The sequence below is a fragment of the Lipotes vexillifer genome, unplaced genomic scaffold, assembly GCF_000442215.2.
Source record: "Lipotes vexillifer unplaced genomic scaffold, Lipotes_vexillifer_v1.1 scaffold197, whole genome shotgun sequence".
In the NCBI taxonomy this organism is placed as follows: Eukaryota; Metazoa; Chordata; class Mammalia; order Artiodactyla; family Lipotidae; genus Lipotes; species Lipotes vexillifer.
This window is the reverse complement of record NW_006781042.1, coordinates 876,451-900,471: the sequence shown is the minus strand read 5'-3', so window position 1 is coordinate 900,471 and position 24,021 is coordinate 876,451. Positions and strand designations below refer to the sequence as shown.

At 41.7% G+C, this 24,021-nt stretch overlaps 1 protein-coding gene across 2 annotated transcripts in view; it reads right to left on the bottom strand.

Annotated features, from left to right (window-relative positions):
• Nucleotides 1-23,759, bottom strand: part of DCAF5 (DDB1 and CUL4 associated factor 5) — a 95,976-nt gene extending 72,217 nt beyond the window's left edge. Inside the window, exon 1 of one of the 2 annotated variants that reach the window (XM_007454448.1) lies at nucleotides 23,501-23,759. In XM_007454448.1, coding sequence (XP_007454510.1) covers nucleotides 23,501-23,714 — 214 coding nt within the window. In that variant the 5' untranslated portion in view covers nucleotides 23,715-23,759. The remainder of the gene's footprint in view (nucleotides 1-23,500) is intronic. The other variant, XM_007454447.1, reaches the window with a different exon arrangement.
• Between the last annotated feature and the right edge of the window lie 262 nt (nucleotides 23,760-24,021).

Genomic DNA, 24,021 nt, shown 5'->3' with positions numbered 1-24,021 from the left:
ATTTGCAAATCTAGATGGCTACAAAAGAAGTTTTTAGTGGACACCACCTCTAGGCTAGAATTGTTTGGAGACTTTACATTGTGGTAAAATATAAGTAGCAGAAAATGCACCATTTTAACCATTCATAAGCATACAATTCAGTGGCATTAAGTATATTTGCAGTGTTGTACAACCATCACCATTACCCATCTCCAGAACTTTTACATCATCCCAAACTGAAACTCTGTACCCAATAAACAATAACTCTCCCCAGTGCTCAGTAACCACCATTCTACTTTCCGCCTCCATGAATTTGATTACTCTAGGTACTCCCATATAAGTGGAATCATACATTTGTCCTTTTGTGTCTGGCTAATTCACTTAGCATAATGTCTTCAAGGTTCATCCATATTGTAGCACGTATCAGAACTTCATTCTTTGTAAGGCTGAGTAATATTTCACTACACACACACCGTTATTTTTTTTAGTCCATTCATCCATCTATGGACATTTAGGTTGTTTCCATCTTTTGGCTATTGTGAATAACGTTGCTAAGAGCATATGGATGTACAAATATCTGTTCAAGTCCCTACTTTCAGTTCCTTTGGGTATATACCATTGGCAAATTTTATGTTTTAATTTTTACTTTATACCTTCCTTTACTACTTGACATTTTGCCATAAACATATTTCCTCTTTTAGTAGAAAAAAAAAATCAGTAGAAAACATAGTAGCCAAATCATACTTATTCTCCCTCCCCTAGAAAGAAGTTGCCTTCATTTCTTGAGTTCCTTTGTTTCTTGAGATCCTTCTTCCTTCCATTGTCCGTCAAAATCAAGTTCTGTGTCCTCCTCCAAAGTATTTCACTGTCAACCCTTAAGGGAATGATCCCTTAAGTATGGCCCACAATATTCTGTGTTTATGATCTGCCTAATTCAACTATGAGCTCTCTGGTCTGGGATGGTTATTTATTTATTATTATTATTTTTTAAATAAATTTATTTATTATTTATTTTTGGCTGTGTTGGGCCTTCGTTGCTGCGCACAGGCCCTCTCTAGTTTGTGCGAGCGGGGGCTACTCTTCGCTGTGGTGCGCGGGCTCCTCATTGCTGTGGCATCTCCTGTTGCGGAGCACGGGCTCTAGGCGCTGGGGCTTCAGTAGCTGTGGCACGTGGGCTTCAATAGTTGTGGCTCATGGGCCCTAGAGCACAGGCTCAGTAGTTGTGGCACACAAGCTTAGTTGCTCCGCGGCATGTGGGATCTTCCCGGACCAGGGCCCGAACCCATGTCCCCTGCATTGGCAAGCGGACTCTTAACCACTGCGCCACCAGGGAAGTGCGGGATGGTTATTTAAATTCTACGTCTCTTATAAGGTAAGGTCATGAAAATAAGTTTTGGGTTTTTGTTTTATTTTCATGAAAAATGGCATAAAGGGGTTTTCCTCCCTATTACTAGATTTAGACAGGCCATGGGCACTTTAGTTCTACATAGTCTCTACTCTTACTGTTTTTCCCCAACACTTGAGGCCACAGGTCAGGGACTTGGCACTGTTTTTGTTACTTTATATCTTATATTTAGAGAAATATTTCTCTGTGCCCATGTCTCTATCAAAAGTGAAAAATTAAAAGATAAAGAGGCCCACATGTTTCTTCAACTTACTCATGTATCTAATCTAATCTCCCTGAGCCTGAGTTTAATCAAATACAAAACTGGGATCATAACAGCTCTACTTGCATGGGTTTTATAGATTATAAAGTCAAGTACAAGAGAGTTAAGTAATCTGCCAAGGTCACAACAGTAAGTAAAGTGGCTGAGCCAAGATTCAAAAGCAAGCAGTTAAGACTCCCCACTCTCTTAACCACTACTCTGGATTGCTTGCCTTATAGAATGAAAAATAAACCATAAGTGACACAGCAAATTCAGCTGATGGACAACTGAAGGGATTCTCTGACTTGGTAGCACAACTCAAAAATGAGTAGGTAAGAATAAAACAAAGGACCACAGGAATAAAAACAGAAACCAACTTAAGTGGAGTAAACGGAAGGAGCAGGGACAGGGACCAGGAAAGGGTTTCCTGAAATTATAAAGATTCTAGCAATGCACAAAACTGATAATGGCTTATTATAAAGAACATACAAAGAATTCCTACAAATCAACTTTGAAAACAACTAGGAAAAGAGGCAAATATGACAACTCACAGAAGAGGAAAACCAAATGGCCAACAGAGATTATAGAGGATCTCAACCTCTGTAGAAATCAGGGAAATGTAAATTATAATTTAGATATCTTCTTACAAAATGGCACAAAGAAATGTACAAAAGAATGTTCACTGACTCGTTCATAATAGCAAAAAAGAAAAGGTAGATAACATAAATATCCATCAATATATAAACTGATAAAACCGACTGGAATACAAACACGAATGAAATATAAGCACAATGGAACGCTATACAGCATTTAAAATGAGCTACAGATATGTGTACTGAAATGAATACATCTTGAAAACCTAGCATTAAGTAATAAAAACAAGTTTCAGAAGAATATGTAAAGGAAAACATTAAGTATATAGTTTTAAATATGCAAAACAATACCATATTATTTATGAATAAACACACAAATAACAAAAGGGGACTTCAAATGTACCAGTAAAGTTTTATTTCCTTTAAAAAAAAAACAATAGATTGGAAGAAAATTTAACAAACTGTCAACACTTTGTCAAATCTGATTGATACTTCTCTTCTTTATGTTTAAATATTTCATGACATTGTTACATCTATGAGATATAGTAACAGTATTGTGGTCATGTTAAAAAAGAAAAAAGGGCTTCCCTGGTGGCGCAGTGGTTGAGAGTCCGCCTGCCGATGCAGGGGACACGGGTTTGTGCCCTGGTCCGGGAGGATTCCACATGCCGCGGAGCGGCTGGACCGGTGAGCCGTGGCTGCTGAGCCTGCGCGTCCGGAGCCTGTGCTCCGCAACGGGATAGGCCACAGCAGTGAGAGGCCCGCGTACCACAAAAAAAAAAAAAAAAAAAAAAGTTCTTATCAGTTAGGGGTGCATTCTGAAGTGGGTGAAATGGCAAAAATCTGTAATTTCCTTTAAAATATTCCAGAAAATAAAAAGTAGGGGGATAGGTGATTAATAAAATGTTGATAATTGTTGTAGATGGGTACACTACATTTTTGTATATGCTTGCACATTTCCATAAAATAAAAATATATATATTTTTTAATGTTCATGATAGAAAAAGAAAATAAGACTCTCCAGGATGTGCTGGGATACCCATAGCAAAGAAATATAACTGAGGGCACCTCTGTGTTTGTTCATTAAGACCTATGCAAGCAGTACAACCTCTCTTGAACTGCAGCAGCTTAAAAAAAACATTCTCAGCCAAAGGATCTTCCCCTATCATCCAGACAGCATTATCTTTAATGCTCATTCTAGACTTAATTTTGCCAAATAAATTCTTTCTGATTTTAAAAGAATGGTTATTTGTAGAGTGCCTTGAGATCATTTAAAACGATGTGTCCTGGGGCTTCTCTGGTGGCGCAGTGGTTAAGAACCCGCCTGCTAATGCAGGGGACACAGGTTCGAGCCCTGGTCCAGGAAGATCCCACATGCTGCAGAGAAACTAAGCCCGTGCGCCACAACCACTGAGCCTGTGCTCTAGAGCCCACGAGCCACAACTACTGAAGCCCGTGCACCTAGAGCCCGTGCTCCACAACAAGAGAAGCCACCAAAATGAGAAGCCCGCGCACCACAACAAAGAGTAGCCCCTTCTCTCGGCAGCTAAGAAAACCCGTGTGCAGCAGCGAAGACCCAATGCAGCCAAAAATTAAATAAATGAATAAATTAATTAATTAAAAATAAAATAAAACGGGCTTCCCTGGTGGCGCAGTGGTTGAGAGTCCGCCTGCCAATGCAGGAGACACGGGTTCGTGCCCTGGTCCGGGAAGACCCCACATGCCGCGGAGCAGCTGGGCCCGTGAGCCATGGCCGCTGAGCCTGCGCGTCCGGAGCCTGTGCTCCGCAACGGGAGAGGCCACAACAGTGGGAGGCCCGCGTACCGCAAAAAAAAATAATAATAATAAAAAAAAAATAATAAAAACAAAATAAAATAAAATAAAATGTGTCCTTAGCACCTAAAATGATGATGACAGCCCAAGTCCAAAGAAGATTGGAATCACTGAGGCAGAAATTATCGCTATGGCAGGGCCTGCTTCCCCTGCTTTGCCCTCAAGGTCAGTGTCAGAAGATGTGCGGTGCACATGCCCCTCCCACCCCCATTTCCTTAGGCAAGGTATTAAGAGCCCTGTGTAAAGATGACACTTTTCAACCATGTGTTGGCAAAAAACACCAACGGTGCAAACTGAGGCATAATCTGAAATTGCTGGGCTGCTTTTAAGCCAGTAGAGAGAGCAGAACAGCTGTGCCCAAAACTCTGACCCCATAAAGCAAGGGAGGGCTGGTGAAGCAAGAATAAATCAGTTTAGAACATGAAAAAAGCTCTACAGTTCTGTCTCTGTGAGTCACCTGGTCAGTTCAAAAAACCAAAGATATATTGTAGAGTCCCACAGAGAGAGACTGTCTGACCTGCAAACAATCCAAGTGAAGAGTATGATCCTTTAAGCCAGCTCCGTGAGTCTGGCAGCAGTTGGGTGCTTGTGGGGTTGGCCCCAGCCTCTCAGACACTTCAGGGGGAGCACTAGGACCTCTTAGGAAGGCAAGACCTTTCTGCTTAGTGCCAGTGCCAGGCAAGGGACAAGGAGAGGCCAGGCCTTCTAAGCCTGGTTTCCTCACAAACCACTTCTTAGCTTCAACCCAGCTGAGAATCCCAAGAGAATACAGGTACTTATGCTGGTGATCTTGGGTTGATTTAATTCTGTATCAAACTCACCAATTCATCCTAAAATGTACTATAATCACATTGTGGCAGCAGCTCTGTAGTTACAGAAAGACTTTATATTTAAATATTACTCTTTTCCAGTGGCTTGTGAGCTATAAGCAGAAAGTCTGCAAGCTCTCACACCGTGCTGTTAACAAAAGAAATTATTTAACATTCTTCTTAAAATAAGAAAAGTCCAGAAAAGCTGAGGCACAGAAGGAAAGAATTTGCTTTGGGTTTCGTCAAAGTCAGCCAAGCACAGGACAGATCTGAGAGAGCACTCTGAAAGTCAGGATCAAATGCTCCTGCAGCACAACACTGTTTGTAGAGCAAAAGACATTTACATGTCCATCAAATTAAGTCTCATTAAATAGTGTTCAGTGAAATAAGCCAAACACAAAGGACAAAAACTGTATGATTCCACTTATATGAAGCACCTAGAGTAGTCAAATCATAGAGATATAAAGTAGAAATGGCAGGGGCCAGGGGCTGGGGGAGGAACAATGGGGAGCCGTTGTTTAATGGGTACAGAGTTTCCGTTCTACAAAATGAAAAAGTTCTGGAGATGGATGGTGGTGATGGTTGTACAACAATGTCAATGTACTTAATGCTACTAAACAGTACACTTAAAAATGGTTAAAATGAAAAAAAAAAACTTAAAGGGCTTCCCTGGTGGCGCAGTGGTTGGGGGTCCACCTGCTGATGTGGGGGACACGGGTTCGTACTTCACTATTATTATTCTGAATTCTTTTTCTGGAAGGTTGCCTATCTCCACTTCATTTAGTTGTTCTTCTAGGGTTTTATCTTGTTCCTTCATCTGGTACATATCCCTCTGCCTTTTCATCTGGTCTGTCTTTTTGTGAATGTGGTTTTTGCTCCACAGGCTGGAGGATTGTAGTTCTTCTTGCTTCTGCTGTCTGCCCTCTGGTGGATGAGGCTATCTAAGAGGCTTGTGCAAGTTTCCTGATGGAAGGGACTAGTCATTGGTAGGTGTTTGTTATCAAGGTAATCTGACCTCAAAATACAGTTGGGGGTCTTCCCTGGTGGTGCAGTGGTTGAGAGTCCGCCTGCCGATGCAGGGGTCACAGGTTCGTGCCCCGGTCCGGGAAGATCCCACATGCCGTGGAGTGGCTGGGCCCGTGAGCCATGGCTGCTGAGCCTACGCGTCCGGAACCTGTGCTCTGCAACGGGAGAGGTCACAACAGTGAGAGGCCCACGTACTGATAAAAAAAAAAAGAAAGAAGAAAAAATGGTTAAAATGGTAAATTAAAAAAAAGGAGTTCTGTGGTGGCCTAGTGGTGAGGATTCAGGGCTATCACTGAGGTGGCCTGGGTTCAATCCCTGGTCGGGGAACTGAGATCACACAAGCTGCATGGCAGGGCCAAAAAATAAAAAATAAAATAAAATGGTAAATTTTGTATTACGTATATAGTACCACAATTTTAAAAATGCAAAAAGTTTACTGTTCATATATATACTATGTATTATGCAGGCAAAAAAAAAAGCATGAGGCAGCTCTGTCTCTTCTGATATGGCATAATCACTATGATGCAGTGTTAGTGACTGTGTTAACTTCAAAACATTTTCTTTTAAAAAATAACACAGTGGGATTAGATTCAGGGTTTAGGGTTCCATCTTTGTAGGCAGCAAAGGTGGTACAGGAAGTGCAAGCTTTTGAATAAAAGTGTCTGGATTCAAATCCTGGTTTCACCACCCATGTGTCCTAGGTGAGTTATTCTACTACTCTAGCTTCAATTTTATGACTGTAAAATGAAGAAAATGCCAACTATCTCCCAGGGTTGTTATGTGTTTGGGTGAGATAATAAATATAAAAGCACTTACTAGCCCAGTGTGTCATTTATTAGGTATATACACTCCTTAAAACATCCTAGTTTCTCTTAAGTATCCTCCATGAATTTGTCCCAATCTTCCAAACTCTTGTTTTAGGTGGCATTAGAGTATGAACAGCATGATGTATTTTAATAAAACAAAAGAATACACAAATTTGTACATGGAAGGGCAAATGTAAAATGGTTAACAGAAGTTACTCTTGGGGATAGGAATTTTACTTAATGCCCTTTTATACTGCTGCAGTTTTATTTTTTTAACCTGCAAAGATTTAAAGGAATTCAAGCAGCCTGGCTTTCTTCTCAGCCTATTTATTCCTTCTTTTCCACGTGTGTAATCGCCACTCTGCGGAGCCAAACCTCTTTTTGTGACAACCATACCTCTCCTTGAGCTCTAAGAAGAAGCATGGAGATACAGAGGTGCAGCCTATGTGCCATACAGCCCAGCTACATCAGTGTATGAGAAATAAGTCTGTTTTGTTATTTCCCCAAAGTTGAAAATAATTAACTTTTGTATAAAAGTTTATTCACATATATCTTCACTTGCGAGGTAAGGATTATATAACCCTTTTTCCAGATGAGGATCAGAGAGACAAAATGACTTGCTAACAATCTAAGAAGCTAGGCCTGGAGCCTAAAACAAAGGTGTATCCTTTCTACCAAAGTGCAAGAGGCCAGAACACTACTTACAATTCCAAGTGAGGATGTTTCACAGCTTTACGCAGGGAAGAAAAGCACCATCCATCCAGAACTTTTCATCTTCCCAAACTGAAATTCCATATCCATTAAAATATCAGCTGTTCATTCCTGCCTCCCCCGTCCCCTGGCAACCACCATTCAACCTCTAGAGACACCATTTCTGTCTCTATGAATTTGACTACTCTAGGTACCTCATATGAATGGACTCATACAATATTTGTTCTTTTATGACTAGCTTATTTCATTTAGCATAATGTCTTCAAGGTCTATCCATGTTGCTGCATGTACCAGAATTTCATTCCTTTTTAAAAAAAAAGACTGGATTTTTTTAAAAAAATTAATTTGTTTGGCTGCATAGGGTCTTAGTTGCAGCACGCGGGATCTTTGTTGTGGTGTGTGGGCTTCTCTCTAGTTGTGGTGCGTGGGCTCTAGAGCACGCTGCTTAGCTGCCCCGCAGCATGTCGGATCTTAGTTCCTTGACCAGGGATCAAACCCACGTCCCCTGTATTGGAAGGCAGATTCTTAACCATTGGACCACCAGGGAAGTCCCGAATTTCATTCCTTTTTAAGGCTGAATAATATTCTCTTGGATGTATACTCCACATTTTATCAATTAATCTGTTGACAGACATTTAGATTGCTCCCACTTTTTTGGCAATTGTGAGTAATGCTATTATGAACGTGGCTGTACAGATACCTGTTCAAGTTCCTGCTTTCAATTCTTTTGGGTATATACCCAAAAATGAAATTCCTGGATCATATGGTAATATTCTATGTTTAATTTTCTGAAGAACTGCCATACTGTTTTCCACAGCAGCTGTATCATTTTACATTCCCACCAGCAATGCACAGGGTTCCAATTTTCCACGTCTCATCAACACTTGTTATTTTCTGTTTTTGATTTTTTGGTTTTTTGATAATAGCTATCCTAATGGGTATGAAATATTTGTTGGCCATTTCTACCTTCAAATAATAGACTAAAATGATTCTCTTACTGAATATCTTGGAGCACAACATTCTACAAACAGTCTGTTATTTTTCTTTATGTATTGTTTTATACTTACCTACCCTGAAATTCAGTTACTACTCTTCTGCTCACTCATTCCACCCAAAGAGTTGCCTGCAGTTTACTTCCATTGGTTTGGCATTCCACTACTTGAAGGAACTAATGTCATATATAAACTGGGGCTATTTATATGAATTCTCTCCTCAATTCACTTACAAAAACATTAAGAGCACTAATCTCTGTTTACCCAAGCATGCCAATTCTGCAATTAAACCTACTTTAGAGATGGATGTAGTGTGAGGCAGCACAGCATAGCATTCAAAACCACAGGCTTAGCTTTGCTCTACAGTAGAAACTAACACAACATTGTAAAGCAAGTATACTCCAATAAAAATTAATTTAAAATAAATTAATTTAAAAAAACATAGGTTCAACTGTCAGTGTTGCTACCCACTTACTAGCTATGTACCTTTAGACAGGTTACTTAAACACTCTAAATTGTACCCTCTCATCTGCAAAACTGAAAAAATAACTCTCTATTCTATAGTGTTATGTTAGGATTAATAATAGATCTGTGTGAAGGGCTTGGCCCACTGCCTGATACACAATACAAGCTAGATAAATGTCAGCTAATTATTATGCTATTTGAACTCCAACAATAGCTAACATCAGCTAAATTTACTCTGGGTCAGGGACTATCCTAAGGGTTTTACATGTAGTGGCTCTTCAAATCCTCTTAACAGCCCTATGAAGCAGGTAGTGTTATCCTTATTATACAGATGAAACTACAGAAAAACTAAATAACCTGAAGGTGCACAGCTACCAAGAATGGAAGTTGGGATCTGAATCCAGGTAATCTGTCTCCAGAGATGGTGCTCCTTACCACAATACAATCCAGCCTCTCAAGTACAACAGGGGCCAGGTAGCAAAGCAAATGAATGAAACCTGCCAGATTAAATAGCAGACTAGAGATTACACAACCCTTTTTAAAGGAAAGCCACTACTCAGCTCCAGCCAGTTACTGCCACAGCAGAGTGCAGGCTTAAGTCAGCCAGATCTTCCAATTTTTTCAGAGAATATAGCAACCTGATTTTTGCAGGCTGAATGCAGGCCTCAGTGCAGGCTGTAATTAGCCCATGGATAAGTTAAAACGGGGTGATTTGCCCAAGGTCACAAAACTGGGGTCCAATGGTATCTCCTAAATCAGGAAGAAAAAAAAAAATCAAATGGCAAGTGCAGGCAGGTATGGAGAGATAAGGAGAGGTGGTGTCACACAAGTTTGCTCTTCACTACAGAAGCAGCCATAGGAGTGACACTTCCGCTAATAAGCTGCTCTTACCTAGTACCTTTTTCCTGAAAACTGATTCTACTCATCTACCTATTATTTCATTTTTCCACATGTCCAATTAGGCAAGTAAGGCAGAAACATTATCCCCATTTTAAGGATGTGAAGGGTGAGGCACTGGTGGGCCTCAACGATGGAAGCCTTGACTCCTTGCTTGAATCACCTGACATTAAATGAGAAGCAGAAATTAAAGTAGCAGCAACACCCTAAAGAGAGAGCTAGAACCCTAGGAAATAAAATAGTTTCTCTAAAATTAAATGATTAGTAGCAGTTTAACAGAACTAGGGTTTTTAAATCCTAAGCCAGCACACCAATCCCTAGACAATGTCTCAAATTCCTAAGCAGAAATAGAGAAAGGAATACACATCAGAATCACAGAGTAGAGTTGGAAGACACCTAACAGATCATCTTCTCCAACATCCCCTTTCTGCCAATGAAGAAACTAAGGCACAAAGAGGTAAACTCGCATATCCAAGAGCACACCATCAGTTAGAGGCAAAGTGAGATTCAAATCCAAGATGTCTGATTCCAAAGCACCTGTTCTTCCTAAAGTGTAGTAAGCAGAGGCCACTGGATGATTTCAGAAAGTAGAGAAATGATTTTAACAATTATGTATTTTAATGTGTATTAGGAAAAAGAAACCTAGACCATTAAACCCATCATTTCATAGACATTATAATAAGATAAAGTTTCCTTTCAAATATTGTTTTAAGAAGTCAATTTAGAAAAAAATGTTAAATAGCACAGATGATACCCCTTAAATGTGACAAAAGTCAAAAGGGTGGGGCTCAAACTTCTGAAATTTAGAGAATAGTCTACCAGGCACCTCTACTACCTACCTCCTTAAGAGGGGGACTCTAAACCTGAGGTTGTGATTTGACACACACTCAAACACAAACAGAGTAACTAGGGATTAATCTCTAAAGGCATTAGGAGAATGTGACCATTTTAACAAAGAAAGCTGCAATCTTATCAGTTACACTGTAATCAGCCTAAAGGAAGACTACAAAATAGCCAAAACTTAAGACAAAAATATTCAGCCTCACTAATAATCAAGTCCAGTTATATGAGAACTTCAGTAATAATAAAAATTTTTAAGTAATACCATCTTCACATATTGACTGAATTGCAAAGATTAAATGATGCCCAACAACAGCCATGATGCAGTCTAATAATACAGTGGTACAAGTATAAATAAATTAATTCAACCATCTCAGAGGACAAATATATATCAAATGTATTTTATAAATTATAAAAAAACTTTGATCCAGAATCCCATTTCTAAGATTTTATTCTCAGGAAAAAAAAACTTTTTGCAAAGGTTTAGTTATAAGAATTGTGATAAAAGCAAAACATAAATAGAATAAGAGGGAACTGGTTAAATTCTGATGTAGGCCCTTGACAGGATACAGTGCTGCCATAATATATCATATATTAGAACAGTTCTCAAAGTATGTTCCACAAACCCCAGGAGGCCTGCTAAGTCAAAACTACTTTCACAATAACACTAAAATGTTATTTGTCTTTTTCACTGAAGCCAAAGAGTTTGAGAATTTTTGCTTTAGAATTGTGGTTCTCAACCAGGTGATATTGCCCCCTCCACAGAGCATTCAGCAATACCTGGAGACATTTTTGGTTGTCACAACTGGGGAGCTGCCACTGGCATACACATATAGTCTTAGGCCAGGGATGCTGCAAAATGTCCTACGATGCCCAGGACAGCCGCCTATAACAAAGAACTATTCGGCCCAAAACATCAATAGTGCTGAGGTTGAGAAACTCTGCTTTTGAAAATACTCAATGACATATGAAAAAAAATGTCAATATTAAGAAAAAAAACATAAAACAGCAGAGATGGCCTAATTCCAATTTTATTTTTAAAATATGTACATTTAAATACAAAAAAGTGTAAATAAAATATGTCCCAGGTGTCTAAAATGGTCATCCTGAGTAGGTGAGATACTTCTTTCTTTAAATATCTATTTTCCAAATTTCCCATAATTAATACATGACATTTTAAAAACATGAATAAGTGGGAAGTTTGTCTCATAAGTGCCATATTCTGATAACCTGTATGATTCAACAGGAACTTCTCAACAGTAAAGTATGGAATTCGTAAAATATCAAAGAACAAAAGATCCTCAAATAGAGCTAGGGCTAAAAACAGATCCTCAACAACAGTAAGGATTTACAGGGAAGTTATGATAGTGGATAATGCATTTATTTTGAGGTACTCCCAGACCACAGATCGTCTTCATGTCCAGTCTCACTTCTTCTGCCATACAGAACTAACCTGCACAATATACTCTCCTCATTAAAGCACAGATGCTCTTCATTCAATCTGAGAAGTTTCTGATTTTTAAGTTTTTCTTTTTTTAAATAAGAAGATTGCCTGCATAACTTCTGCAAAATTCCTTGCATAAGCAACAGTAACAACATAATAAAGCTTTCTTTTCTCTTCTTGGGCAATTTCTAAAAATTGAACCAAAGCAGGCACCAATGCTTAGTCCTTCCAGGAAGGTACACAATATCCACCCAAGAGTAGGTATAAACAGAGAGGTCAACTCTGAGACTAAAATCAAGGGCTGCTTGAACCTGGTTGCCAAACATGCCAATTTCAGTTGTTTCTTTACAGTATGTCTAAGGCAAAACATGCTTCAGCCACCTATGGCAGCAAGCGATAAGATATCTGTACTAGGCCATCAAATATGGTTAAGACACCTATAAAGAAAGAAACAACAATCCTCAGAGACTCCAATTAGTCACTTGGCTTTAAGGAGTAACATGAAAGATACAACCGGAATTTAGATACAAGACTTGAATGGAAATTCAGAATGAGGAAAGTTGTGTAATAAGATTCTGACGGGTATCTGGATTTGCAAAAATTCCTTCTTCTGAGTAATGTTCTTGGAAAACTTTTTAAAGTAAGGAAGTATAGGCAGGCTAAGAATTAAAACAGGAGAGTCAGCCACAGTGACAGTCTGCCTCCACCCAGGAAAATCTCTACTATTCATCTGCAAAATAATGAGGCACTACCAACTTAATCAAAACAATCATGTTCAGAGACAATAAAACTGCAGACAGAATGTACTGGTGAAGTAAGCCACTTACTTGAATAAGTCCTTTATAAATGTAGAACCTCATAATTTTCCCTACTGAGGGACCAGGTCAGAAGACCCAGATTTTAATCTTGCTTGTACTACTTACTTGTTGTGAGCTACTGAGCTAATCACTTTACCTCTTTGCTCCTTTATGCCCTTATATGTAAAATTAAAGGCTTCAATTAGATGATCATTAGTCCTTTCCAGCAATAAAACTGTATGATTCCACAGAGGGAGAACATCAGCAGCCTAAGATCACAAGAAGGGTGAAATCAGGACTCTAGGCCAGATCTCTTAAACTTCTTTAATGATGACATTACACAACACCAAAGATATTCTACAGCCAACTGCCCACATATCTGAAAAACTACAATCCATGAAAACTCTTCGCAGGGCCAACCTATACACCTGAGGGGGCCAACTTTTATTCCAAATGTATATGGTGCTAGATAGATACTCCACAAAACTAAGCCTTTAGCATGGTTTTAGTATTATATCACTTTGGGTTAAAAACATCTTAGGAAAAAAACTCCAACTCAGTGAAGAATCATTCGTCAAAACATCTTTCCTCAAAATCAACTCTGCAAAAAACATCAACCCACAGGAAGACTTAAAAAGAAAGAAAAAAGAATGTACAGCAAGTGAACAGTAGAACAAGAACTATAAGAAGAAGTATATAGAAAGGAAGGGGTAACTTACTAGCCTCTGGATCTAGCATTTTCTAAATGGTTTTAGACTTTTTGTTTGTTTTTCTTTCTAATAAGAGGACAAGGAGGAGACAAATGACTAACCAACCACTCTGCCTCTCAGATTCAATTTAGTACCTTAAAAGTGGCAGCTGAAAGACCTGACGTGGGGAGAATGGGGGCTTGGAAGCTTTTCCAGCAGAGGTATTCAACAGTGAATGGGAGGAGTTAAGAGACTAGGGCTTTGGTTCTACCTGAGTGCCAGACAACTCGGACAATCATGAGCAGGTGGCCATGTGACTTATAATCCAAACTAGGACCTTTTCAAGAATGAAAGGAGCACTAATAATTATACTAGGCTGTTGGGACGGTCCCAAGTAAACCAGGATATATGGTCATCTTAGTTATAAAGGACCCCAGCAAAGGCAGGGAACCTAAGGAGTTACTTGATCAACCATTTAAGGTAATCTTACCTCACTTTATCAACTGCAGGAGCCCCAGCAGAGGCAAAAGGGAAGATGGAAATCAGCCTTGCTGCCAATGTAATCTCTGCTACTTGGATATATTATAAGCTTGTCAGTTACCTCAGATCCCATTTTCTCATTGATTTATACATGCCCCAGCCCTCTGGAATATAACTCCCTTAAGATTGGCCCTAACAGGAAAACAGTACTCAAAGTACATAGACCTGAACTCCATTGCATATCAACTCTGTATCCTGAGACGTACATGATAGAATCTCGGGCGTCTAACACTACAAAGTGCAAGGACTGAGGTGCAAGGTGGCAAAGCAAGTGTGAACATGCAGGCATGGGAAGAGCAGACAACTAAAGTGACGAACTACTGTTGTCAATTCTTTCCATAAATCCCTGACCTAGAAAAACTGAGGTGAAGAGCAAGTGGAATCCAAGACCAGAACCTGAAGAGTAACCCTCCTTGTTCATCCAGTCAGTGTGCAAGCTTGGAAAGAAAACACCTTTTTCACAGAAGCACAGTGAAGCTGCTGGTGACAGAAGTAAACTGCAATAACACTATGCTTCATTTTACTGTTGAAAGTGCTTCCAAATGACTTACAGTGTTCTCTGGGCAGATCGCCCATGTTACATTGTTTAAACCTTCTTCCAAAAGGCACTTTATTCTGAAGCACATTATTTATCTGTGTCCCAAGCACAGATATTTTCTCCCCAGGTATAATTATAAGGAAAGATACCTATTTCTGTTGGCTGAAATTCAGCCATACTCAAGCAGCACACTTTCAGCAGAAATCAAACTCAAAACCACAGGCTCAGTAAACACATATATATTATTTGTACTTTTAGTTAGATTAACGGAGAAGAGGAACCAACTTGGTAACCACAGTTTGTATACCTACTCTTAATTAGACTAAAGGAGGTGTGAAGTTAGTCACATGGTTGAAGTAAGTAAGCGTAGAACATGCAGTGTTAAGGAAGAAGGAGACTTTAGAAGACAGCCAAGATCCACCAGAGGGCAGAAGCAGAAGCAAAGAACTACAGTCCTGCAGCCTGTGGAACAAAAACCACATTCACAGAAAGATAGACAAGATGAAAAGGCAGAGGGCTATGTACCAGATGAAGGAACAAGATAAAACCCCAGAAAAAGAACTAAATGAAGTGGAGATAGGAAACCTTCCAGAAAAAGAATTCAGAATAATGACAGTGAAGATGATCCAGGTCCTCTGAAAAACAATGGAGGCAAAGATCGAGAAGATGCAAGAAATGTTTAACAAAGACCTAGAAGAATTAAAGAAAAACAAACAGAGATGAACAATACAATAACTGAAATGAAAACTACACTAGAAGGAATCAACAGCAGAATAACTGAGGGAGAAGAATGGATAAGTGACCTGGAAGACAGAATGGTGGAGTTCACTGCTGCAGAACAGAATAAAGAAAAAAGAATGAAAAGAAATGAAGACAGCCTAACAGACCTCTGGGACAACATTAAACACAACACCATTCACATTATAAGGGTCCCAGAAGGAGAAAAGAGAGAGAAAGGACCCGAGAAAATATTTCAAGAGATTATAGTAGAAAACTTCCCTAACATGGGAAAGGAAATAGCCACACAAGTCCAGGAAGTGCAGAGAGTCCCAGGCAGGATACACCCAAGGAGAAACATGCTGAGACACATAGAAATCAAACTGACAAAAATTAAACACAAAGAAAAACTACTGAAAGCAACAAGGGAAAAATGACAAATAACATACAAGGGAACTCCCATAAGGTTAACAGCAGATTTCTCAGCAGAAACTCTACAAGCTAGAAGGGAGTGGCATGATATATTTAAAGTGATGAAAGGGAAGAAGCTACAACCAAGAACCTACAAGAACCTACAACCTACCCAGCAAGGATCTCATTCAGATTTGACAGAAATCAAAAGCTTTACAGACAAGCAAAAGCTAAGAGAATTCAGGACCACCAAACCAGCTCTACAACAAATGCTAAAGGAACTTCTCTAAGTGGGAAACACAAAAGAAGAAAAGGACCTAAAAAACAAACCCATAACAATTAAGAAAATGGTAATAGGAACATACATAATGATACTTACCTTAAATGTGAATGGATTAAATGGTCCAACCAAAAGACACAGGCTGGCTGAATGGATACAAAAACAAGACCCATATATATATTGTCTACAAGAGACCCACTTCAGACCTAGGGACACATATACACAGAAAGTGAAGGGATGGGAAAAGATATTCCATGCAAATGGAAATCAAAAGAAAGCTGGAGTAGCAATACTCATATCAGATAAAATAGACTTTAAAATAAAGAATGTTAAAACAGACAAGGAAGGACACTATATAATGATCAAGGGATCAATCCAAGAAGAAGATATAACAATTATAAATCTATATGCACCCAACATAGGAGCACCTCAATACATAAGGCAACTGCTAACAGCTATAAAAGAGGAAACCAACAGTAACACAATAATAGCGGGGGACTTTGAACACCTCACTTATACCAATGGACAGATCATCCAAACAAAAATTAATAGGGAAACACAAGCTTTAAATGACACAATAGACCAGATAGATTTAATTGATATTTATAGCACATTCCATCCAAAAAGAGCATATTACATTTTCTTCTCAAGTGCACATGGAACATTCTCCAGGATACATCACATCTTGGGTCACAAATCAAGCCTCAGTAAATTTAACAAAATTGAAATCATATCAAGCATCTTTTCTGACCACAACGCTATGAGATTAGAAATCAATTACAGGGAAAAATCACATAAAAAACACAAACACATGGAGGCTAAACAATACATTACTAAATAACCAAAAGATCACTGAAGAAATCAAAGAGGAAATTTAAAAACACCTAGACAAATGACAATGAAAACACAACGATCCAAAACCTATGGGATGCAGCAAAAGCAGTTCTAACAGGATAGTTTATATCTATACAAGCCTACCTCAAGAAACAAGAAAAATCTAAAATAAACAATCTAAACTTACACCTAAAGGAACTAGAGAAAGAAGAACAAACAAACCCAAAGCCAGCAGAAGGAAAGAAATCATAAAGATCAGACCAGAAATAAATGAAATAGAAACAAGGAAAACAGGAGGGGCTCCCCTGGTGGCGCAGTGGTTGAGAGTCCGCCTGCCGATGCAGGGGACACGGGTTCGTGCCCAGGTCCGGGAAGATCCCACATGCCGCGGAGCGGCTAGGCCCGTGAGCCATGGCCCCTGAGCCTGTGCATCCGGAGCCTGTGCTCCGCAATGGGAGAGGCCACAACAGTGAGAGGCCCGCGTACCGCAAAAAAAACAAACAAACGTATGTACTACAAAAGCTTTTTTTTTTTTGCGGTACGCGGGCCTCCGTGTTACTACTGTTACAGTAGTAACAGTTGCAGCAGCAGTAGCAACCAGAGCAACAGCATGGTCTAGGCCCTTGTGCTAAAAACTTTACAGGTGTTATTTCTTTCAATCCTCACCACAACCCTGTGAGATTTATCACTGTCCTTATTATATGACTCTTAATCTCTCTATATAACTGTGGACACTTATATCCCATAAGAATATGGGAGACCCATATGAAATAGAAATAGGACTAAATAGTGAATCCAATTATAAATATTATGCCCAAGTAATTGAATGCCTCTCCCCATTCACAACTCCTACTTAATTAACACTTTGAAATAGTATAGTTGCTGATGCTATCTGAAAAGCTTCTGAGGGTGCTTTTTCTACATTTAGTCATAAGCATTAAAAAAGAAATCATAATCTCTCACTGTAACTCAAAACTTCACACTATGGGCTTTAATCTGCTAGTGCTACAACTTCCCATGCCTTAAACAACAATTCAGGGTAAATAATATTACAGCAACTCTTATCCCAAATTGCTGAATATTTTTGTTTACTGCTAAGATTCTATTTACCAAAACCATTTATAAGATATAAGAAAGCAGAGAGTTACATATACAGAGCTACACTCTTTTTTTTTGACTGTGCCTCACAGCTTGTCGGATCTTAGTTCCCAGCCAGGGACTGAACCTGACCCCCGCAGTAAAAGCGCTGAGTCCTAACCACTGGACCGCCAGGGAATTCCCCCAGAGCTACATTCTGATTGGTCTAGCAGTCAGAATGCAAGAAGATGTTCATCTTCTTCCCCAAGAGAAAATAAAAAGACTTTTAAGCAAACATATTTCCATTCTGGGGAAAAGGAGAAACCTAAGAGGAGGCAATGGAGGCAATTTAAAGAAAGAATCAGATGCAACCGAAGACTTAAAAGGTAAACCCAGGCTATCCCCTAAATATGTGTACTAGCATAACCTCCTTGATGGTGTTACGATCTCTTGTAAGTAGCACTTAATGTTGTTCCTTATCTCTCAAAGAACTAACACCCATAAATATTCTAAGATAAGACTGCATCAGGCATAAGCTGTCCTTTATAGAATAATGTTCACTCAAACCCATATAGTTCACAAAGTACCTTCACATATGACATTTCATTGAACAGACCTCATTGTTAGGTAGTGAGGGCAATTTGTTAATCCCGTTTACTGATGAGGAATGAAGGAACTTGCCTAAATTCGTACAATCTGTGACTGGTAGAGCCTCCAACATATCACGTGACACCAAATCCCAGGCTCTTTCCCCACTATATTGTGCCTCCTCATTCCACATCAAAAAATCACAAAACTATCCTGTCTGCCCCATTTGCACATGTCCATTACCATCACTGTAAGAACAAGTGCCAGCTAATAATGAAACCACAAGTTATAAGTACAAAGGGGAAAGAAAACAAACTCAGCATTTTTTCTGAGAGGCTGGGAACTCTGTTCAGTACCCAATCTAAACTTTGCCTAATGTAGCTGTCACAACAGCCCTTCAGGTAGGTGCTGGTATTCCCATTGCTTAAATCAGGAAAGAGATGCTCAGCAACTTGACTAAAGTTACACATTAAATGACACAGCAGTGATTTTAACCATATGTATGCTATACCACACTGCCTTACATGATATCACAGTAATGCCCCTTTCAGCAATAAAGAAAAATACTTTTTAGGGCTTCCCTGGTGGCGCAGTGGTTGAGAGTCTGTCTGCTGATGCAGGGGACATGGGTTCGTGCCCCGGTCCGGGAAGATCCCACATGCCGCAGAGCGGCTGGACCAGTGAGCCATGGCCGCTGAGCCTGTGCTCCACAGCGGGAGAGGCCGCAACAGTGAGAGGCCCGCGTACCGCAAAAAAAAAAAAAATAAAAAAAAAAAAAAAAAAAAAAAAAAGAAAAATACTTTTTAGGTTAAAATACTCCTGTATTTCAGAATGTCAAAAAAACATCCTCCCACTTGTTGCTGTCACACACTCACTTCCCAGCTGAGCACCTTTCTCCTTCCTGGTTTTCTCTGCTTTACTCTTAATATCTGCTGGCCTCATTGTGCCCTGGAAAAGGGGCTACCTGTTAGAACAAAAAAGCAATGATGTATCCTTAACAAAGAGCATTTTATAAGGCTATAGGAATCATGCAAATATTATTTTGGGCCTAGGTCTAACTTAATTCTCTCAAATAGTTTGTGTCAGGGAATTCCTGGGCAGGCCAGTAGTTAGGACTTGGCACTTTCACTGCTATGGCCCCGGGTTCAATCCCTGATCGGAGAACTAAGATCCCATAGGCCGAGCTGTGCAGCTAAATAAATAAATAAAATTAAAAGAAAAAAGACAAAAACAAAAACAAAACAAAAAACCCCAAATAGTGTATCAGTTACAAGAAACGTGAGCCTGCCCAAACAATTAGAAAATGAAAACAGTGAGCAAACTATGAACAATCTATCATTTTAAAAAACTGTTTTTCTTCCAGTTTTGATATATAATTGACATACAGCACTGTATAAGTTTAAGGTGTACAGTGTAATGATTTGGCTTACATACATCATGAAATGATAAATCACAATAAGTTTACTGAATTCACTCTCTCATATAAATACAAAATTACAGAAATAGAAAAAAAATTTTCTTGTGATGAGAACTTGAAGGATTTACTCTCTTAACTTTCATATATAACATACAGCAGTGTTAATGATATTTATCATGTTGTACATTATAAATTTCATCCCTAGTACCTGTTTGTCTTATAACTGGAAGTTTGTATCTTCTGACTGCCTTCATCCAATTCCCCTGCCACCGGCCCAACTCCCCCGCCCCCTCCTCTGGTAACCACAAGTCTGATCTCCTTTTCTGTGGAACAAACTATCACTTTAATCACCACTTTCAAGAGCTTTAACCAATCCAGACAAGATACAAGCACTACAACAAAATGCATAAAAGTAATCTCATTACCATCCTAGAGTCTGGCCTCCCACCACATTTTTGGTGAAACATTAGGGATTGATAGCATTAGCCTCAAAATACCATGTGCTCCTCCCCTCAGGTGTTAACTGCTAAAGAAGGACAATGATAAATAAGATGTAAACACCTTAAATAGTTTTAAATTTGGGAAGATTATTGAAGGACTTCCCAGAACAAAATTTAATTAGCTTTAACAAGTGTATTTATGACTCCCAGAGGGGGCTTCCTTATCTGAAGCGAACAGGAGGAACTTTCTGTTGCATAAGTTGAACTCATACTAGATGGTGAATAAGCTAATTCTACCGTTCAGGGAACAAGTAAGAAAAGCTAACGCTAGCTGAGCTCAACTGGAGGGGCAGGTGAAAAAGCCACTGGAAGACTAGGAACACGGACAAGAGTAGATAAAAAGGAAACAGGAAGAACTAAGCTAGAGGAAGCGTGCAGGGAAGGAGGAGGAGTAAGGGGCGAAGAAAGCTGGAACCCAGAAAGTACTGATGGAGATGGGCAACTCAGGCCTAGAAAAGAGGAAATGAATGCCTAGAACCAGAAGGTTTACCAGAGCCTGCCTGTGGAAAGGACCCTGCTCCTCTATTGACTAAAATTAAGATAAAGGAAATGAACTGGTCACGTCTAGAGAAAATTGGGTTCATGGGGGAAGGTACTACACAAGGATTAACTGGTAGAAAATGGAGGCAACTTTTTAGCACCTTTAAAAAAGTGTTAATGGGGACTTCCCTGGTGGTCCAGTGGGTAAGACTCCACCATCCCAATGCAGGGGGCCGGGTTCATCCCTGGTCAGGGAACTAGAGGCGGCAACTGGGGCTCAGCGCAGCCCAAATAAATAAATATATACATTTTAAAAGTGTTAATGAACTTTAAATGGATGAAATGTATGGCACGTGAATTATATCTTAATAAATGTTATTTTTAAAAAGCGTCACAGACGTAGAGAACAGATTTGAGGACACGGGGAGGGCGAAGGGTAAGCTGGGACAAAGTGAAAGAGTGGCATGGACATATATACACCACCAAATGTAAAATAGCTAGTGGGAAGCAGCCGAATAGCACAGGGAGATCAGCATAGCACAAGGAGATCAGCTCAGTGCTTTGTGACCACCTAGAGGGGTGGGATAGGGAGGGTGGAAGGGAGATGCAAGAGGGAGGAGATATGGGAATATATGTATATGTATAGTTGATTCACTTTGTTATAAAGCAGAAACTAACACACCATTGTAAAGCAATTAAACTCCAATAAAGATGTTTAAAATAAATAAATAAAAAGCGTGTTAAATTGAGCAATGTATGACTACATTTATGATTTAATAAACACGATTAGCTCAGTCTGTAATAGCACCCCCCAAATTCCCTCACCCTGTAGGGTGCATTTACTTGTGTCTGGGAACATGTCTGTTGGAATACATCAGCCTGGGAAGGAGACAGGAGTATGATGAATACAGGAATAGCAGCAGGGGAAAAAACTGGTAGCTCTGTAAAGAGCTCTTCCCCCACCTTTGCCCCTGGAATTTTTGGCCTGTGGGGGAAGGAAGCTTTTGTTTGGGGTATGTCTCGAAGTGGAGTATCAGATTTCTTCAGGAGATGATCTAGGACCAAAATCTACCTAGTCAAAGAGAAAACGATCTGAAGTGGAAAAGTCAAGTCAGTTCTGGAGAAACCCCAGAAGGTTTATCATGAAATGATCACAAGTCTTATCTGTTACCCCCAAACTGGACTGCACGCCCCGTGTCACTTCCGAATGTTACTCGCGAAGAAGACGGATGCTTTGCCATGATCCCAGAAGTTTCTGGCGAGCTGCCCACTGACGTAAATTAGAAAAGCATTCGGGGACCGGCCTGGGTGAAGCGAAGCGCCACGTCCAGCGCTGGGCTCCCCCTTCCTCCCTCTCGATATAGGAAAAGGGACGGGGTAGGGAGGGCAGAAGGCGAGCGGGAACGCCAGATCAGCCGTCTTCGCCCTCCTCCCCTGAACCGGGTTTCGGGGAGCCGCCCCCAGCGTAACCCATCCCCACTCGCCAGCCGTGGGCCCGCGACCCCCGTGATGAGGGCGGCGGCGGCGAGCGCCCCCACGGGCGGCAGGCGCACCTCCCCCGGAGCAGCTATCGCCGCCACTCGCCCGGCCCCGGCCTCCCCGGGAGCAATAGGCTATCGATTCAGCTGCCTGTCGCTAGGAGCCCCGGGAGAGCGAGGCCTACACCGCTCGGCCAGAGCGCCGGCCTCGATTTCGCCACTTACCCAACACCGGAGGGGGAGCCGGGGGGCAACCAAGCCCAGCTGGGCGGGAGGAGGAGGCGCGGAGACCACCTGCAACGGCAGGCGCGGGGAAAGGGGGTGCGGGCTCGGGGCTCCAGCCAACAAGTCTCCCGGGGTCGTCCACCCCCCCACACACCCTCTGCCTCGCAAGTTGCGCATTCAAGTTCAGGCCGGTGCCCCTTGGCCTCCAGAGCCCTCGGCACTCCCAAAGCCATAAGAAAAACAAGATACGGAAGAGGCCACTCCAGGACCCGAGGAGATGGCGCTGGGCCCGTGAGGGCGACAAGGGGGCGGCCCAAGGGGACCCGCTCGTCACCTCCCCTCCGTTCACCCGGAGTCGCAGCCCCGACCCCTCCGGCGGCCGGCCCTGTCACAGCCCGGCCCCCGGCCCCAAGGCCCCTTCCCGGGACGACGGAGACAGGGGCTCGAGCTCCCCCCGCCCGCCGCCCCCGGCATCCGGCTGGCCTCGGCCTCCTCCCCCACCAGATCGCTCAAATGCCCCCAGCACCTTTTAAAGTACGCGGAGGAAGAGTTTCCCATCAAACTTTGTCAAGCGGTAACCTCGCCCCCCTCCCCGGCCCACACTTCCACCGCAGTCATCAGGAGAGATCACTTTACACTTGGGATAAAGCGAATTAAGGACCTGTCAACCATTTTAGGTCTTTTTTATAGAAGACATCCTCTCCTACCCCTCTCTCCCTCCCTCCCCCGCCAGGGTTTTAATTTGACACCCACCTTCCCACCGCCGAAGGGGGGGTTGAGGAGGGAGGGGGTGGGGACGGAGGGCAGGAGGAGGGTGGCGAGGGAAAACGGAAAGGGGAGGTTGGAAGGGGGCCGGGAGGCGCGGGGAGGGGAAGGGGGTTGATTTACCTGAGACCAGCCACTGGCCTCCATTGTTGGAGAATTCAATGGCATTGACACAGCCGAAGTGGCCCAGGAGGTCCTTCTTGTAGAGGTTTCTGCAGCCTCGCAGGCGTCTCCTCTGAAAGTCCTGAGTGAGCAGGGGGTCCCCATGCAAGCCCCGCTGGGACAAGAAGCCCACCACTGACCTCATGCTGTCCCCCAGGCCAGCTCTCCTCTTCATGCTGGAACCGCCGCCGCCGCCGCCGCTCGCGCCGCCGCCCCTCCCTCGGCCTCACGCGCGGCCGGCGCTCTCCCCCCACCCGACCCTCCCCCCGCGCTGCGATCCGGATGGTTCTTTAACCAGCCATAGCAGACGGAGCGAGGTGTGCAGACACTCGGCGGCGTTCGCGGCTTCCTGACGGTCCCCTCCCTCCCCTTCCCCCTCCCCTAGGCTCCTCCCTCTCCTTCTCCGCCTCCTCCAGCAGCTGATCCTCAGCTGCGGCCGCGCTTCCGCGAAGCGCGCGGCCCTTCCGCCGGCGGCGACGGGG